The sequence below is a fragment of the Sarcophilus harrisii genome, chromosome 4 (genome assembly GCF_902635505.1).
Source record: "Sarcophilus harrisii chromosome 4, mSarHar1.11, whole genome shotgun sequence".
Lineage (NCBI taxonomy): Eukaryota > Metazoa > Chordata > Mammalia > Dasyuromorphia > Dasyuridae > Sarcophilus > Sarcophilus harrisii.
Window position 1 is genome coordinate 251745580 of NC_045429.1, and position 19072 is coordinate 251764651.

The following is a 19072-nucleotide window of genomic DNA, read 5'->3' on the forward strand; positions in this document are numbered from 1 at the left end:
TAAAGAAGGAAAAGAAGATTTTAGAATATTGGATTCTAAGAATATTACAATTTTTGGATGGTGAACTTCAAATTCTTGGGAGAATTTTGAAGTCTAAAATATGACTATCTTTTTGTGTAGCTAAAGTTGCAGGTCATGAAAGTTAAGGTCCACAAATTGGGAGGCCAATAAGTTTGAAGTAATATCAACTTGCATACTGAATTCTCCAAGCAGAAAGGTAAGGATTGGGCTAGGGAAGATGACTAGGAGCCAGGTACTCAACTATTTGAGAAGGAAAGAAGGATAGCCATCTCCAAGATATCCTGGCTCTTGGATTTAGGCTTTAGGATATAAGTGAGGTGCAAAGTAACCTGCCTCACTTTCTCCTTCAAAGCTATCTGGGTCTAGTGGCCAGATATAGATTGGGAGGACTGGAAGCAATAGGAGACATTGGCCTTTGTAACAGGTCTCAGTTTGACTGAGACTACACCTATTCAGTAATTAAGGCGAGGTGGCAATTGAGACTGATGTAGTTAGAAATAAGTGAGGAAACAAATTTTCATCTAATCAGCCTTAACTCCAAATTATTCAGAGTTTTCAGAATAGACAGTTTTCTAGCCTTAGGCCAGGGTGGATTCCTACTTTATATTTAGCCTGGAAGAATAGCTATATGTTTAGCCCTGACTTTTTGTTCTGTATTATAACTATTCCCACACCTCTATGATGGGGAGTCTGTTTCTGATTCTAGATTTTATATCTGGTCCTGGACTATGGGCTCTTACTTACTAACTTACTTTAGTCAGCAAGAAGAGGATACAACTCTAGTGCTTTTTGGACAAGAGAGATGGAAATAGAGAATAATAGAAAAATACCAAGAAAAAAAAGCCAGAGACACACAGGGAGATAGAAGCAGAGAAAAATTCAGAAAAAAGAGAATGACATAGACACATAAACAGACATAGAAACAGAGACATAAAAGTAAAGGGGAAAAAGTTGAATACCTTCAGAATGGAACTTACTGGGTTTTTTTCCTTTTTTTTTTTTTTTAATATGGACACTACAAAAGAAAATTATATGAGCACAGAGGAGAAATTGGTAACGTGTGGGATGGGTGCTAGACCCCTTTTCCCAAATTAACTAATCAGAGACATCCTCAGGTACAAAAAAAAAAAACATTTATTTAATCTCTGTAAGATGACAAGGAGCCATCGCAGCTCTCATCATGTGTGTCCCTAGAACCTGGCCAGTGGGAAATAACAGCCTGTTAAATAGCAAAAGACCTGAGACTTTTCGTTGGATAGACTAAAAGGACATAACCCATCCTTGACCAATGGTCACCACTGCCATCTGCCCACTAGAGGTCACATCACTTTCCATAACATCGTGTCACTTCTTGTCTAATCTTTTAGAGATCATGTGATTCCTAGGGTCCTTCTTGGATCCAGAGTTCAAAGCCCAATCTCCCAATTCTGGGACAGGGATCATATTATGCAATACTAAGAAATACTTCAAACAATCAGTCCCATTCAGTAATACAGAGTGGAGATATTATGGTTTATTGAGAGAACTTCAATTAAACATTAACTGAAGTAAATTGAAAGTAAAGTATCAAAGTAATAATCTAACAATTATATAATTTTGCAAGACATATACACTAAGGCATAATTTATAAGTTCCCTCATAATTCAATCTATTAAGTTAGAAAATATTGGTTCCTAATACTTCTGTCAAAGGTAGAAAGAGAACCTGGCAAATATGACATGTGGGAGTTTCAGGCATATTGGAAAACAGGAGAAGGAATGTTATTAAGAGCAGAGACAGAAGAAAACGCTCCTTGAGGGAAGAAGGTTAGACTCAGGACAGAATAGGCACTTAATATATGTTTATTGACTGACTGATTTTGGGAAAATTATCTTAAAGTTTGCCAGTTATAGCACAGCTGTGCACAACCAAATGGAAGTACAGAGAGTAATAGACAGAGAAGACTATTGCTTGCTGCTGGGGCATATATGTTCTGGGTATCCAAGTTAATAATAATGTAAACAATTGTGAATTATAGTTTGTCCTAATAACAATACCTTGAAAGTTTCTTTTTAATAATTACATATTTTGCATGAGATTATTGACTTTGGCCCATTTTCTGTTTCTGGTATTAAATTCCATAGAGGAGGAAAAACAGGCAAACAACATTCCACCAGATGGTGCTATCTTTAGACTAGAAACTACAGATTCATCGAGTCTAAATATCAAAAGAACATTCTTCCCAAACTTTTTCCTCCATTATGTCAGAAAAAAGGTATCATTCAATCAGAAAATTCAAATATTTAATAATTGGCAAAAAATTCTAGGTTTTGATTCAAAACCAGATTCATACTGCAACTTTGCTTGAAGAGCTGAAAGCAGGTTCTCTGTAGCAGCATAAAACTCATACTTAGGTTATAGTATCTGTCACTGAACAGGTGTCCCGAAACAATGGAGCAAGTTAATCTCTTTTGATTTTAATGCATGCCTTGTTTAAAGGACTTGCTACATAGTATCAAAATGAAAACAATCTCCTGCTCTAGCCTATGAGGAGCATAGAGCTGACTACAGAACATTTCTGATGCATTCAGATATGCAAAATAAATACATTTGTGATTTTGCACTTAGCCTTAGTACTTTGAGGGGTTCCAAAAATTAGATACTTAAAAAAATTTTGTAATACAATGATGTGATTATGAGAGTGGTGGTTTTCTTTATAGTTATATAAGAAGTTTGGAGATGTGGAGGGTCTAGACGAAAAGATGAATTTGGTTTTGGATAGATTTAGTTTAATGTGTCTCCTGGAATCCAATTTCAAGTATGTGAAAGGTAATTTAAAATATCAAATTGGAGGTCATCTGGGAGGTTAGGACAGAAGAGGAAGGTTTTAGAATCATCAGCATAGAGATAATTAAGTAAATGAAAATTGATGAGATCACCAAGTGAAGTGTGTAGCAAGAGAAAAGAAGACCCAGCATAGAACCCTGTGGAACACATGGTTTAGATCTAAATGAAAATCCATCGGTGGAGAATGAGAAGAAGTGGTTAGATAGGAGGAGAACTAAGAAAGAATGGAATTGCTTGAGCATGTAGTGCTTGAGCATGTAGAGGTAATATACTATGAAAATTCCTTTATTCTGAAGTTAAAGAAAAAATACGAAGTCAACTAAACAAGTATCTTTTAAGTTCCTGTTAAATGCTAGTCGGCACAGTGGAATGCTAGACCTGGAGTTAGGAAGACTCATTTTTTTGAGTTTGAAATCTGGCATTATTAAGTAACTGCCCAGGGTCACACAGCTAGGAAACATTAAGTGTCACAGACCAGATTTGAACAAGACTGGTGCTCTATTCACTGAGCCATCTAGCTGCCCCTAACAACTCTTTTTGCTTCAGTTTCCTCATCTGTAAAATGAGCTAGAAATAGAAATGGCAAACTACTCCAGAATCTTTGTCAAGAAAATCCTATATGGGGTCAGACAAGACTGAACTATCTGAATATCAAAAATAGATGGGCTCTGATAATATAGATTAAAGAAACTCAAACCCATAACTTAAAAAAAAATATTACTAGTTTTTACAGCACTTAAATTTCTCTGTCCTTCTCTCTCCCCTCTCCAAAGAGTCATTACACACACACACACACACACACACACACACACACACACGGAAAAAAAGGAAACTTTCTAGATAATTAAGCATTTATTCCTCAGCTTCTTGTAATCTAACTTCTGTTCCCTACATTATGCTGAAATTGCTTTCTCCAGAGTCACTAATAACCTTTAATTACAACATAGACATTTTCAAAGTCCTTGTTCTTGACTTCTTTGCAACAAAATTTGCTAGAAATTTCCCATTTTGGGATATTTTTTCTTCCCTTGTTTTCCATAGCATTGTATTCTCTTGGTTCTCTAACATAGTTGCACTGTCTTAATCGCAGAATCCTTTCCCTTGTCCACTCTACCCCAGGCCCCAGAAGGAGGAATGATGATGTCAGATAAACTGCTCTTTGTTCCAGGGTATTTATAGCATCATGCCATTAAAGGAAACATGGTAAATGGTAAGTGCTTTGGTTTTAAAATCATAGATGTGTATTTATAATTCTGCCTCTGATCTTTACTACTTCTATCACTGTGAGTTCAAGTGCAATCTATAGCCACATCATAAAACATCACCTTATTGAAAAGGTACATTCAAAGTAGATACGTAGTCCACAATTATGTATGTTATTAATTCATATGCCCAAAATATATTAGCAAGTAGTGAAGCTTGCTAGGTTTGGGCTTTGTCTAAAAAATGAGGGAGTTGGACTAGATAGTCTCTGAGGTCTCCTATAGCTTTAGATCATTGATTCTTTTATAGTGCAGTAATGGCTTACAAAAACTTAATTAATACCCAATGCAGATATGTGGGAATTCTAGCTGTCTTGGCAAATATTGGAAAAGGAAAAAACCAAACTCCACTTTAATCTTTTTAGGCAAATAGATCAATAGCCAGTGGCAAAATAGCAGTTTTACAGTTAAGTGAGAATTTAGGGGAAAATCCTAATGGGCTTTTTTTCTTTGACTGATTTTAGTCAATTTGTTCATAGAGAGGTCAACTGTACCTGCTGCAACCCTTTAAATTACTCAATTAATGTATGCTATGATTTGTTTTATGCTTATCATTAATAATAGATCACCTTTATGTAGCATTTACTATATGCCAGGCAGTGTGTTAAGCACTTTATAATTATTATTAACTCATTTGATCCACACAATCTTGAGAGGTAAGTGCTATTGTTATCCCAATTTTAAGATGAGGAAACTGAAGCAAATAGAGGTTAAATTACTTGGCTTAATGTGAAGACTGTGTATTTTTAAAATCAGCAGGAGTCCGGAGTTCAGGTTAGGGGAAAATCGTCAGTCTTTATTCTCAGTGAAGAAGGATCGGAGGCGGAAGAGAATCGGTATAGCAATGTGTGCAGCCGAGTCAAGAAGCTAGCTAGACCGTAGCCACACAGCATCTCAGCAGCTAGGAGAATAGACTCCAGGCCCAATCTCTCCCAGCTTCTCTTCCTATTCCTGTCTCTGCCTCCACCCACCAAAATCGTCATTTCCTGTACCACACATCAGGACTTGCACAGAGAGTGGGCAGGGACCATTCTTTATCCAATCATGTATATTAATAGAGTATAGCCCAATTACTATTTAGCCTCATGTACTTGGGACCTCAGTGCATCAACTCAAGCCTCAGCCCATTACATCTCCCGCTTTCTTTTATTTTAGAACACAGGTGGTCATGCCATCCCGACTCCTCAGGGAGGTCAGAACCCCCAAAGGGAGGTAATCACAGCCTTCCTAACTTCTCAGGGAAGGAGGTGAAAGCACTAAAAAGGAGATGATCACGCCCTCCCTGATATCTCAGTAAGGGAGATGAAAAGCACCAAAGGGAAGTGGGGTTGCTAGCGGGTTTCTGGGCTGAAGGGTCTTATTATGCACAAACCCATCAGCATGGGAGGTATTACACAAGCACATAGCAATAACACAGAGGCTATCAGGGATGACTCTCCCCACAGTCAGTGCAGGCTTGATGTGGCGTAACAAACATGAATTGTACATGCAAGTAGCGGCATAGCAAATATAAATATAAATCAACATGGTGTTGGAAAAGATCACCAGAAGTCCTAGAAGGAGGGTATGCAAACAACAATCACACATACACCTTCTTCAGCAGCCAAGAGATAGTCCAAAACCAATCTATTGTCCATTGTTTCACATGTCAGGGAATCCAATGATCCCCCTGAGTTTTTGAAGTCCTGCAAAAGTCTTTTTATGTGTTAGGGAATCCAATGATTCCAGCAGATTTTGAAGTACTGTAACAGTCTTATCATTTCTCAGAGAATCCAATGACTCCTGAGAGTTTTCAAGTCCTATGTCTCAGAGAATCCAATGATTCTTGAAGGTTTTCAAGACCCATGTCTCAGAGAATCCAATGATTCCTGAGGGTTTTCAAGTCCCATGTCTCAGAGAATCCAATGATTCCTGAGGGTTTTCGAGTCCTATGTCTCAGAGAATCCAATGATTCCTGAGGGTTTTCGAGTCCTATGTCTCAGAGAATCCAATGATTCTTGAGGGTTTTGAAGTCCAACAATCTTTGATGTCCATGAGTCAAACGCCATAACTGCCACGCTCTTTCAATGGTGAGCACAATCAGCAACAGAACCACCCATATTTCTTGTCGCTCTCCTTTGTTTCAAGGGTTCGCTCGCCTCTCTGCGATGGACAAGGCGTAATATGGCTTGTTGGCACCCATCTGATTCCTTCTCCACCTGTAGAGATACAAGCAAACCCTCTCCCCAAAGCAGTTAGCCTATCTGGTCCTTTCCATTCACCACTTTCTGGGTCTCTCCACATCACCTGGCGATTATCTAAAGATAGTGGAGCTGCTTGCACTGGACACTGCCCTTCCGTGGGTTATAAAACCATGTCTGCGGAGCCAGTGCATCTTTAATCAAAAATCAGAAGTTAAGTATAAAGAGCTAGATTTAGAAGTTCTCTAGGGTTACCTATGGCTCCCCCTTTCTTTTGTTTTTGGAGGAGCGTCTTAATATCTCTGTTTCTCCTCTCCACTATTGGCTGTCCTTGAGGATTAAAAGGTATGCCTGTGGTGTGTAAAATCTTATACTGTGCACAAAAGTATAAGCAGGACCATTGTCTGTTTTTATTGCTTGTGGAACACCCATAATGGCAAATGCTTGTATGAGGAATTCAGTGACCACTTGGGCTGTCTCTTTTGCTTCTGGCATTGCAAAAGTGAATCCCGAAAAGGTGTCTACCACAACATGGATAAAAGACAGACGACCAAAAGATTTATAATGGGTCACATCCATTTGCCAGATTTCATTGGGTCTCAAACCACGAGGGTTCTTCCCTGGAGGCAGTGTAGGAGCGTGGAAAGGAAGGCAAGCCGCATAAGGCTTTTACTATGCTCCTAGCTTCCTCTCTTGTTATTCCAAATTGTAAACGTAAAGCTCTGAGCAGCCTGATGATATTTAGAATGAGATGCCTGGGCTTCTTGGAACAAAGGGGTATTGACCAACATAGTTAGAAGGCTATCTGCCTTTGAATTGCCATCAAATATGGGACCTGGAAGTCCACTATGAGAGTGGACATGTAATATATAGATCTTACCTGGATGCTTTCTCACTTGCTCTTGAAGTTTCTTAAAGAGCTGATATATGTTAGAGGCTGCAAATTTTATTTGGGCTGTGGCAATTCTTTGTACCACACCTACTGAATAGGCCAAATCAGATATTATAGTTATGTCTCCTAGATAATAAGTAAGAGCTAGAATGATCGCATACAATTCATTCTGCTGAGTGGACTGAAAAGGAGTTCCAACTACTCTCTTTATAGTTAGATCATGAGAGTACATAGCGCAAATATTATGTTTGGATGCATCTGTGAAGATAGTTGGTCCTTTAGAAACTTTTTCTTCAAGAATCCATCGCCAATTATGTAATAGTCTAGTTATCTTTAATGGAGACTCATGTAAAAAATTTGGAGCCATGGCTAATAAAATTTGCCACTCTGGGATGGTCTCACAACACACATTAATTTGTGTATTGGTATAAAAGGTGTATATCTTGTCAGGTCTTGTCCCAGATAATTGTACTACTTGCTTAGTGGCCTTTAATAAAATTCTATGACAAGCACTGGTAGGGGTGTAAGGCTTTTGTTCTGGTTGTGCGGGAGTGTTCACCCACTCTATCACACTGTCTCCTTGATGAAGGACTGCTGTGGGTGCCTCTTGTGTGGCAAAACTGATATCTCCAAGGGTTTTGAGCGACTCTTTTCAACCACATTGGATAAAGCCAGTTCAACTTCTCTCAAAGCCTCTTTGAGCTTCTTTTGTAAGCTGGCATGGTGAATTTAAAGCACTCTCCCCTTAAAATGTCATATAACGGTTTGTAACTGATAGGTAGTCAAACCTAACACTGGTCGCATCCATTGGATATCTCCTATCAATTTCTGAAAATCATTCAATGTGTTTAGCTTTTCTGTTCTTAAGGACAGTTTTTGAACTGTAAGCACCTTAGGGTATACTTCATATCCTAAATATTGAAAAGGAGCATGTCTTTGAATTTTTTCTGGTGCTATGTATAATTTGTAATTCCTTAGTGTTTCTATGGTCTTTTGTAGACATGCTTCTAACATTTGTTCTTCAGGTGCACATCCCAATATGTCATCCATGTAATGTAATAGCATAACTTTTGGGAATGCTTTTCTTACTGGAGCAAGAGCAGCAGCAACATACATTTGACACATAGTAGGGCTGTTTTTCATTCCCTGTGGCAAAACTGTCCATTCATATCTTTTATAAGGCTCAGCTAAGTTAACGCTGGGCACTGAAAAGGCAAATTTTTTCATATCCTCCTTATCCAGAGGGACAGAATAGAAACAATCCTTAATATCTATGACCCAAAGAGGCCATTCTCTAGGCAACTGAGTAGGAGATGGAAGTCCAGGCTGAAGAGTTCCCATAGTTTCCATCTGTTCATTCACTTTTCTTAAATCCGTTAACATCCTCCATTTTCCAGATTTCTTTTTCACAACAAACACTGGGGAATTCCAAGGACTTAGAGAAGGTTTTAAGTGTCCTTGGTCAAGCTGCTCCTGTACTATATCTAATAAGGCCTGAATTTTATCGTACATTAAGGGCCACTGTTCTATCCATACTGGTGTATCAGTTTTCCATTGGATAGGAACAGGTGAAAGTGTTGTAGGCCTTCAACAGCAGCCCTGCTTAAAACAAAAGTACTCATTTTTAACCCTAATTGTGTAAACATCTCTTCCCCACAGATTGATGGGGATTTTTCTACTATAAAGGAGTAAAACTCCTGTTTTGCCTTCAAAAGTCCATCTCATAGGGGCAGCACTAACTTCAGCTGCTATTGATCCTCCTCAGCAGACATGTAGGTGTATCTGCTTTAATCTTTTGGCCAGTGACTGGGCAATTTGTACCTCTAATGACCGTCCGATCTGCAAGTGTTCACCAGTCCTTCCAATGGAAGGCCATTTATATAGATCGTGGAGCATAGGTATTCGGTCATTTGTTGAAGCTGCTGTCCAATATATTGCTGGATTTTGTGATCTGAAATCGGAATCTGAGGTGACTATCACCAAGCTGCTTATTAGGTTCTGTATGAGTAAACCTGATGCTACTATTTCTCCTGGTGCCTTTAAGTCACACATTGTCTGCCTAGTATTGGTGACTGGGATATTATCTACACATTCCCCAGTTTCCCACATCAGTGTGTGGATGGACACTGTTTTGTACATGCTCTCAGGAGGTAAAATAGTCAAGCCTACTGTGCCCGGAGGCAAGGGATCCATAGGCTGGAGAGGAACAGATTTCACCTCTCCATGGGGTATCTCAGTTGTCTCAGCTGCATACAACTCTATTCTCCTAATTGTAATCCTTCTCCCATCAGGTTGCTCCTGGCTTGATTGATGTGTAATCCCTTTCTCCTATCATATGGCTTCCTGGTGATTGGTCATGTCTGGGTATTGGACTTCTAGGCACTCTCTGGGTGCTACCATTTGGCTGCCATCATGCCCTCAAGTGTTTTTGCCTAGGGCTCTCTGGGGCTAGGGCCCTCATCTCGTTTCCCCTGAACCTGTCTACATTCTGAGGCCCAATGGAAGCCTCTGTTGCATTTTGGACATGGGGTGCTGGGTCTTGTTCTCCCAATCCCTGCTTTCTCATTCTGCCTCTATACCAACATTGAGCTTTCAGATGCCCTACTTTACCACTAACTGGAAAGCATTGACGTTGTCTCTCTAGAAGTCCCTTGCCGGAAGGGACCCTGTCTACCCATGTTGGGATCTTTGGGAAGTCTGCATCATAGTTCTGACTATAAAGGCATTTGTGCCACTGTGGCATAGCTCTTATGAACTCCTCTAAAGGAGCATCCTTGCGCAGTCCTAGTATAACTCTTTCTGCACACCTCATTAGCATTTTCCTTAGCAAGTTGCCTTTATTAAAGCATCTGTTGATGAATTTTCCCCATTAGTTCTTGTGATAGCAGTCTGCAAACGTCCACAAAGTCAGCAGGGTTTATCTGGCTCCTTGTGTTATTTTTGTGAAGGCCTCACCTTTGTCATTTTTATTGTGAATTGAAGCCCACGCTTTGATAGCATTAGAAGCAATTTGCTCATATGCTGCTACTTGATAATCAATCTGTGCTGTGACGTCTGCATATGGGCCTATACCTGTTAGTAGGTCATAGGTGATCTCAGCATGAACAACATTTTGACTATTTTGTTGAGCTTGTATCCTACAGAGCTCACTATTTTCAGAAAGCCACATGTAATTTTGTACAGGTTCTAGGCATACTCTTGCTATAGATTTCCAGTCATTAGGAGTCAAGATTTCAAAAGCCAAATTCTGTAATAGCATCTTAACATAAGCTGATGTAGCCCCATAAAGAGTGCAAGCCTTTTTCAGGTCTTTGATATTTCTATGTTAAAAGGGGCGTATCTTCGACTCTGTTGACCTGAGGCATTAAACTGGGAAATTACAGGAAATATATGTAGCTGGAGCTCCCTGACATCCACGCCCTTTTCTTTGGCCTTTATTAAGCCCTCTTGTAATCTACTCATAATTGGATACTGGGGATGCTGGGGGGGAAGGTGCTGGTGCTGTCACTGCCTCCCTCCCACTGCCCCTCCTCCCTCCATCCTGGAGGTGGAATTGATGGAGGAGATTCAATCACTTGCTCCTGAGGTGGGGCTGAAGCTGCCTCCCTGAGGTGGAAAGTCACCACACCCTTGCTAACTTAAGTCTCCCATGCCCTGTGGGGATATGGTCATTTATCTCTTCATTGCCTTCCTCCTTAATATCAGACCTCCCTCTTTGGCTACTCCGAGCGGGAGCCATGGGTTTTTTCCTTCTTCTAGGGATAGGGTTTCTTAATGCTAACTGAATTATATTGTATAAACAAAATAACTCGATGGAAATTGAATGAGGACCGTTTTCATTGTAATATGCAGACACTGTTGTCCAACCAGGGACCAGATCTCTCGAGAGATCTGGTCCTCTCTCTGAACCAAGGGGAGATTGGGTTTAATGACCAGAAGTCCTAGCTACCTGTTCCCAAGTTATAAGTAGTCCTTGTCCTTCTATCAGCTTAAGCATGCTTTCTATAGCACCACTTTCGTGGGTGGGGTTGGAAGGGTTGAAGGGGTTGAAGGGGTTGAGGCAGGGATGGAGTTTTTAGCTAATTTGTCCCATTTTAGCCAAAAGATTACTGGTTTAGTTTTAAGAACAATACTCACCCAAGTTCCTGGTCACGGAGACTTCTTCAGTCCTTGGTTCCCACCGTTAGCCAAATGTGAAGATCGCATATTTAAAATCAGCAGGAGTCCGGAGTTCAGGTTAGGGGGAAATCGTCAGTCTTTATTCTCAGTGAAGAAGGATCGGAGGCGGAAGAGAATCGGCAATAGCAATGTGTGCAGCTGAGTCAAGAAGCTAGCTAGACCCGCAGCCACATGACCAGCAGCTAGGAGAATAGACTCCAGGCCCAATCTCTCCCAGCTTCTCTTCCTGTTCCTGTCTCTGCCTCCACCCACCAAAATCGTCATTTCCTGTACCACACATCAGGACTTGCACAGAGAGTGGGCAGGGACCATTCTTTATCCAATCATGTATATTAATAGAGTATAGCCCAATTACTATTTAGCCTCATGTACTTGGGACCTCAGTGCATCAACTCGAGCCTCAGCCCATTACAGCTTAAGGTCACATAACTGTTAAGTGTCTGAGGCTATATTTGAACTTAGGTCTCCCTAATTGCAGATCCAAAGCTCTACCCACTATACCACCTAGCTGCCCTTTATTTTTTGGCATGGGAACAAAACGACCTGCTTTATACTCAGTCTGCTTCATATGGCTTTTTTTACTTTTTCCTTTCTGGGGACACCCCTTAAACTTTTGGCCCCACAGCTATTTCTATAATTAGAAAGCTTCTGCAGTTGCCAAGGTGAGGGTGATGAGCCAATTAATGTGATAATTTGGGAGTCTACTTCCACAGCAAAAAGTCAGGAAATCCCAGCAATGAACCCAGTACAGGCTGATGCATTTTGGGGCACAGAGCAGAAAGGGGAGGGCACACAAGCACAAAGACAGAGAAACAAAAAAGCAGAGAGACATAAAGAGATAGGAAGACAATGACAAAGCTAAATAAATCAACTATAAATATAGACTAAAGATCAGGGATTAAGGACTTTGCATCATCACAACACTAAACCGTTCTTATCTTTTTAGCCATTCTTTTGAGGGGACAGTTCTAGCCACATTTTCTCATTAGCTCAGTGAGCTGCAGCAGCAATTGTAGGTGTCTGTGAACCATATAGCATTATACATATGAATATTTGCATATTTATATATGAATGCACATATATGTAAAGAATAACAGAGGCAGAAATTACTCTATAGTAATATAACACTTGATGGAAACACCAAATCCTGATCGATATTCTATCAATTCAAAACCTATATGCTGATGAAATATGTATAACGTGAGGGAGAGAATTTGAAAATTAATTATATCTTTGATTATAAATATATATATGTATATATATGAGCATTCTTTTTTTCTGAGGTTTTTTTCCTCATGAGCTGTTTCTTCTTTCATAACTGTGACTAATATGGACATATCTTTTATATGATTGCATTTATATAATCTATATCAAAGTGATATAGATTGTATGGCAAATGGTTTTTACCATACAATGGTAATGGTAATAAATGGTGATGGGTTTACCATTTTAGGAAGAGGGGAGGAGAGGGATAAAAACCTGGAATTCAAAATCCTGTAAAGATGAATGCTAAAAATTGTCTATGTATAATTGAGAGAAAAAATATTATTTAAAAATAATAAAATAATTTCAAACTCCTTTACAAGGGCCTTTTGATAACTTTAATTAAAAAATTTACAAAATAAGGACATATATAGAACTGGTCTTTCCCCAAATAGCAAGATGGAGATTTCTGATAAAACTGCTCTAAAAAGGACAATACTGAAGGGAAAGCTTCCTCTTCCAAAGTTATAGAAACAAAAATATTTGTACTTACTCCCATATATTTATATTGACATATTCACAATTTAAGTAGGCCCTCTTCTTCCAAGTGCTTTTTTGAAGATGAGGGATTAACACTTTTTAAAAGGGTTAATTTAATCTTTCTCTGGATCAAGGATCTCTTGATCCTATATCAAGGATGAAAAAAAATTGAAAAATAATTATGACCATTTGGTGCACTAAAATTTTTATTTCACATTTTGAACAATTTAAGCTTTTAACTAAGAATTTCAAATTGTGGCAAATTGTGGTTACAAGTGACATAAGCTCCCAGGGAAGTCCAGTTCTATCCTTTGTACTTCAACAAAAATCAACAGTAAGTTGGAAAAAGATCAAGAAATAATACAGGAGGGGTAGCTCTGTGGTGCAGTGTATAGAGCACTAGCCTTAAGTCAAGATGACCTGAGTTCAAATCTAGTCTCAGACACTTTACACATCCTGGCTGTGTGACCCTGGGCAAGTCACTTAACTCCAATTGCCTCAGCAAAAAAAAAAAAAAAAAAAAGGAAAAGAAAAGAAAAGAAATAATACAGGAACTATAGTAAATGCCATAATCCAGGACAAGAATACATAGAAAGAAACCTGTGGAGTCAGGCATCATTTTGACCACTTTAGCCTAGGGTAGCTGTAAATCTTTAATCCTATGACCTATGAGAAAGCACTGAAACTTGTGGAACTCTGCACTGGGGAGACAGGGTTAGGGATTAGAAGACCACAGCACTATGAGTTTTCTGACTGCAAATTCAGATAGGAACCAGCAATTCCCTTTTGGGAACACGAAGGCTGGAAATATTCAGAAATGTGACTTGAGACAAGACTTCAAAGGTTTGAAACCTGAAACCTGTCAGTCTTTTGAGCATAAACACATGAGTATATAGTAGAAGGAGCCCAGGTAATTGAGGTGAGGACAAATAAGGCCCAATATCTCATCTAAGAGTGTAGGAAAGGGTGGATTCTGGTTTGGCATCAAGTCTCAAATAAGTAACAGATATGAGTAAACAGAAGACACCAAACATCATGAAGAAATATAATGGATAAAGAGATGTTCAAGAGACAAACATAGAAGTAAAGGACTCCACAACTTTTCACAAAGTTTCAGAAGGAAAAAAAAAAAACTTAACCTTAAGTTACTACAAAGGTTCCTGGAAGAAATGTAGCAAGTGATAGAAATCAGATTATAAAGAAATAAGATCTCTAAAACAAAGAAAAAATTTTTTAAAAGAATAAGAAAAAGTAACCATAAATTTGAAATTTAATGACTAAAAAAAGAATAATTAGATCATACCTACCAAAAAAAGTTCCTAAAATGCTATGTTGAGTTTTAATGTATGAATATTGAAAGTTTATTGTCACCTATGATTTCCTGAACTTCTCTTTGATTTATACCTGTCTTAGCTGCTTTCTCCTTGGAAGAGAATTTTGTCCCTGTTAAGCTATGTGTTGTCATATATTCATCAATAAAGTGCTTGCATTATATAATTTATAAATTTCTGAGGTTTGTTTTTGTTGCAAAGGGCAATCTGTCATTTTTCAATCTTGAACTGAAAAATAAAACAATTTGTAGATATAAATATTTAATGAAATTCAACAAAACATCATTTCCTTTTGACTGGATATTTTTAAAAATTATAATGATTTTCCCCCCTTTGGATACAAGACAAAGATTGAACCTTTAATTTCATAGAAGAGAGTCCTAGTGGAATCCCTCTACCAAGAAGATAAGTGGCTCTGTAAGTGATAGCCTTGGGGTTGCCAGGGGAACTGGCAAGTTGACTCTTGGCTAAGAGACACATAGTAATAGAGCTAGTATATGTTAGAAGCAGGACTCCAAGCTCTTCTGGATTCCAAAGTTGTCTCATATCAACATACGATTATTTGTTCTATAGAAATAGCAATATACCTTTAAAAGTATTACATTTGACAGTTTAGGAATTGGACTCTGTCCCATCAACTGGCCCCAAGATTTTCATTGGAATAGAAAACTCCCAGATGAAGAAATTCTCTATCCCTTCAGGTCTGCTGGCACTTAACAATCAAAGAGAGCTATTTGTTGGTGGTGGTGCTATTTACAATCTAAGAAAACTATTTAATAGACTTAGAGAGTACACAGCCAGTATGTGTCAAAGGCAAGATTTGAACCCAAGTCTTCATGGCTTCAAAGCTGACTCTCTAGAGACTATGTCATAATATCTCTTTCACTATATTTAACATATTAATGAAAATAGGAGAAAGTTGAGGTAGTTAGGGAAGTTTACAGTATTAATCATATAGTTGGATATCAATTTGTCATTTGATTTGTAAAGAAATACTCTTTATCCAATAGTCATTCACTAATTTTTACATTTTACTATCCCAGAGATTGAGAATTCATATGGCTTAACTAACCTCTCTGTCAACAGGATGCTTTTCCTCTTCCACCTTTGGAGGAGAGAGGTAAAGTGGAATGACTACCTGTTATAGAATAAGAATCTGGTACAGAATTCCTGTACCCTTTCAGATGCCTTGGGAATGAAGGCTAAATGTAGAAAGGGCTCCTCCACTTTAAAGCAATGCTTCTGCCATATCCACTAGCTTTTCAAAGTGGGTAACTTCCGGGAATAACACTAAAACCAAAAGAGTTTGTATGATGTGTATCCTCATTTGGATTTATAAATGTTTCCATTCCCAAGCTTCTTGCATAAGCATATGGCCACATTAGGCAATTTTCAGGTCTACTACTCTCAGGAATCATTGGATTCTCTGAGAAATGATCAGAGAATCCAATGATTCCTGAGGTGTACTACATTATGACCTGCAATCCCTGGCCAAAAAAAGAGATGATTTTCCCATTGTCCATTTGTTTTTAAATAAGGCAAAGAGTGAAGGGAAGGGAATGAACATTTGTTAATCACCTACTGTATGGCACTGTACTAAGTGCTTTACAAAAATTACTTCATATGATTCTCCTAATAACCATGCTATTATGATCCCAATTTTACAATTAAGGAAACTGAGAAAGAAAAGATTAAATGACTTGTCAATAGTTACACATCTAGGAGGCACTGAAAGCTAAATTGGGATGTAGGTCTTCCTGACTGCAGGCCTATTGCTTTATCAAAATAATACCATCAAGCTTCCTGCTTTTCATAAGGAATAGGAGCTGGAGTTGTGATCTCATTGCTGCAGGAAGCTCCAGGTGAGATATAGAATATAATATCGCTTTTAAACAGAACTCTCTATATCCAGTGTTCTACCCCTTATAATGTTTGTGGTAGCTCAAAATAAAACAACATTGAACGAATACTTAGCTCATTTCCCCCCCACATTAATCAATCAATAAATGTTTCTTAAGCACCTTCTAAAAGCCAATTTGTCAATAAGCATTTATTAAGTGTGATGACTGACAGAGAAATTGTTTTCTTGGTGTTAATTGTTAGGTCAAGGTTAGCACAAGTGGCAGAAAAATCAATCCAGACTTTGTTGTATCTAGATGTCAGAGATTGCATTGAATGCACAATTGTCTGCAAACAAAACATCATGCACTTTCTCTCCCTCCACTTTGGTCTTGGCTTGCAGCCTTTTCAAGTTAAACAATTTACCATCAGGGCAGTAGCTGATTTTGATACTATGTGGCAGTATACTTTTCAGGGACGTACACACAGATGATGAGATTGTTTACAAATTGCCAAAGATAGCTCAGGGTTTGGGAGACTCAAGAGGAAAATGTGGGAAAGAAGCGGTATTAGACTGCCTACCAAACTTTAAATCTATATTGGAATTGTGCTGAACTCATTGTTATGTATCTATGAAACCTGGACACTTTACCAGCACTATGCTAGGCAATTCAATATTGAATTGCTTCATTTGAATTGTCTTTGGAAGATTCTGAAGATCACCAGTAAAATAAGGTATTAGAAACTGAACTGAACTGCCAAATAGCCAACCTCTACTGAAGAGTGCAGAACTCTGATGGGCTGTCTATATTGTTTGATTGTCAAATGTATGTTTGCCTATAAGACGATTTTACAGAGAACCCATACAAGGCAGGTACTTACATGGAGATCAGAAGAAGCGACAAAAGGATACTCTCAAGGTCTCTTTGAAAAACTTTGGAATTTTGTATTATGAGAGATGCTGGCAAAGAACTATCTAGCATCCAAGAAGGCACTGTGCTCTAAGAGTAAAACAGAATGGCAATAATTCAAAAGAAATGTAAAGACATCTCTATTTCAAATATTCATATGGACCATTTGTGCCTGACTTGTGATAAAGTGTTACAAGATCATATTGGTCTGATTACCCACAGTCAGACACTCTGTACCTTGTCTCCAACATAGTGATTTTGGCTCTCTGACAATGAAGAATTTCTACTTTGGGATACTATTCTCTTGTTTCTCAGATTAATTTCTGCTTTGTACTAGGAACCTACTATGTTCCCCTCCTGGATCACTGCCTTGTCATGGTGGAGGAGTTTGTGTAGCTCACTGAGCTACGAGCTACGTATGGTGAGCTTGGATAGAGTTCAGGAGAAAGTGGAGGACAGGAGGGCTTGTCATGTTTTGGTCCATGGGTTCATGAAGAATAGGACACCTCTGAACAATAACGACCATAAAATGTTCCAGGCACTACATTAAACCTGGGAAAACAAAGAAAACAAAGAAAAGTTAGAGTGCCTGTTCTCAGGAATCTTACAGTTTTACTGGGGAGACAATATGTAGACAAACATATACAAACCAAATATGTGCAAGAAAAATTGGAGGTAATCCTGGAAGGAATAGAGAACCACTGGACTGGATTGAATAAGGGAGGTGTGGTGCCCAAACTTTTAATTTAGTAAGATAATCTTATTGCTGAGTGAGTAGAAGGTAGACTGGAATGGAGAAATACTTGAGGTAGGGATTAACTATTGCAGTTGTCTGGATGTGAGGTAATAAGGACCTAGACTAGAGTGATAGTAATGCCAGAGGCAAAAAGGGAGTATACCTACAAAAGTCTTTATGAAGGAAGAAATAACTGGATTTGGCAACTAATTGGATTTGGGGGACTAAAAAAAAGTGTGGATGAGGATAGTTGAAAGGAAAATTCTTTGGATTTTTGTCATGATTTACAAGACAAAACTTAGGACAAAGAGAACTAAAAAGAGTTTATTATAAGTTAAATCAAGGTAACAAGTTAATGAGCTGATTGATCACTGGAGATCATTGATGACTTCAAGACAGAGCCAGCTTTTATGGTTAACTTTCTAATGAGATAAAGACAATTCAAATAAATTCATACAGCAAAAGGGATTGGACCTTTGTATCTCAGTTTCTCCCCAAGGTAGCAAGTGTTTAACAATTTCTTTGTAGGGGTTCAACAAAAGGAAGGGCATTAGGTGATCCTTCCCTTCTCCCTCCAGCTTCCCATAAACACTGATTGACAAGCAAGCCGGGAACAATGGGTCACCAACTAAACAAAGCTGTCAGTAATGCTTGGGTTGTGAGCCTGAGTTACTGGGAGAACTGTGGTTCCTTCTATGATAATAAGGAAGTCAGGGAGAAGAGAGAGTTTTGGGGAAAGGTAATGAGTTCAGTTTTGCACATATTTAGTTTAAGAAGTCCATCTTGAAATATCCAATAGACCAGTGGAGCAAAAAAAGCTGGACAAATACATTTAAGAATCATCTGAATAGAGATGTTTATTGAGGTCACAGAAGCTTATGAAGATTACCAAGTGAAGGAAGACAAGATGAGTACAGCATTGATCACAAAAACAGAGACTCTCAGATTAAGAAAAAGCAAAAAAGGAGTTTATTAGGATCTTGCAAAAAAGGGCATTTCCCACCTGCAAGGTGTTTGTTAGTATTAAAGAAGAGAAAAGTAAAACCTGCAAAATGCAGAAGCTCCCACCCCCACTTGGCCTTTACTTCCATTGTTTGGGGGAGTCTGGGCTTATATTCTAGTTATGGAAATCTAACCCAGAAATAATAGAAT

The 19072-nt window shown here is 38.5% G+C and overlaps 1 protein-coding gene across 1 annotated transcript in view; it reads right to left on the reverse strand.

Annotated features, from left to right (window-relative positions):
• Nucleotides 1-14442: 14442 nt before the first annotated feature.
• The window catches only part of BEND6 (BEN domain containing 6), a 43434-nt gene continuing 38804 nt past the window's right edge, over nt 14443-19072 (reverse strand). The window contains 5 exon segments of the mRNA XM_012550179.2: nt 14443-14578; nt 14580-14662; nt 15507-15542; nt 15544-15605; nt 15608-15756. Coding sequence (XP_012405633.2) covers nt 14443-14578; nt 14580-14662; nt 15507-15542; nt 15544-15605; nt 15608-15756 — 466 coding nt within the window.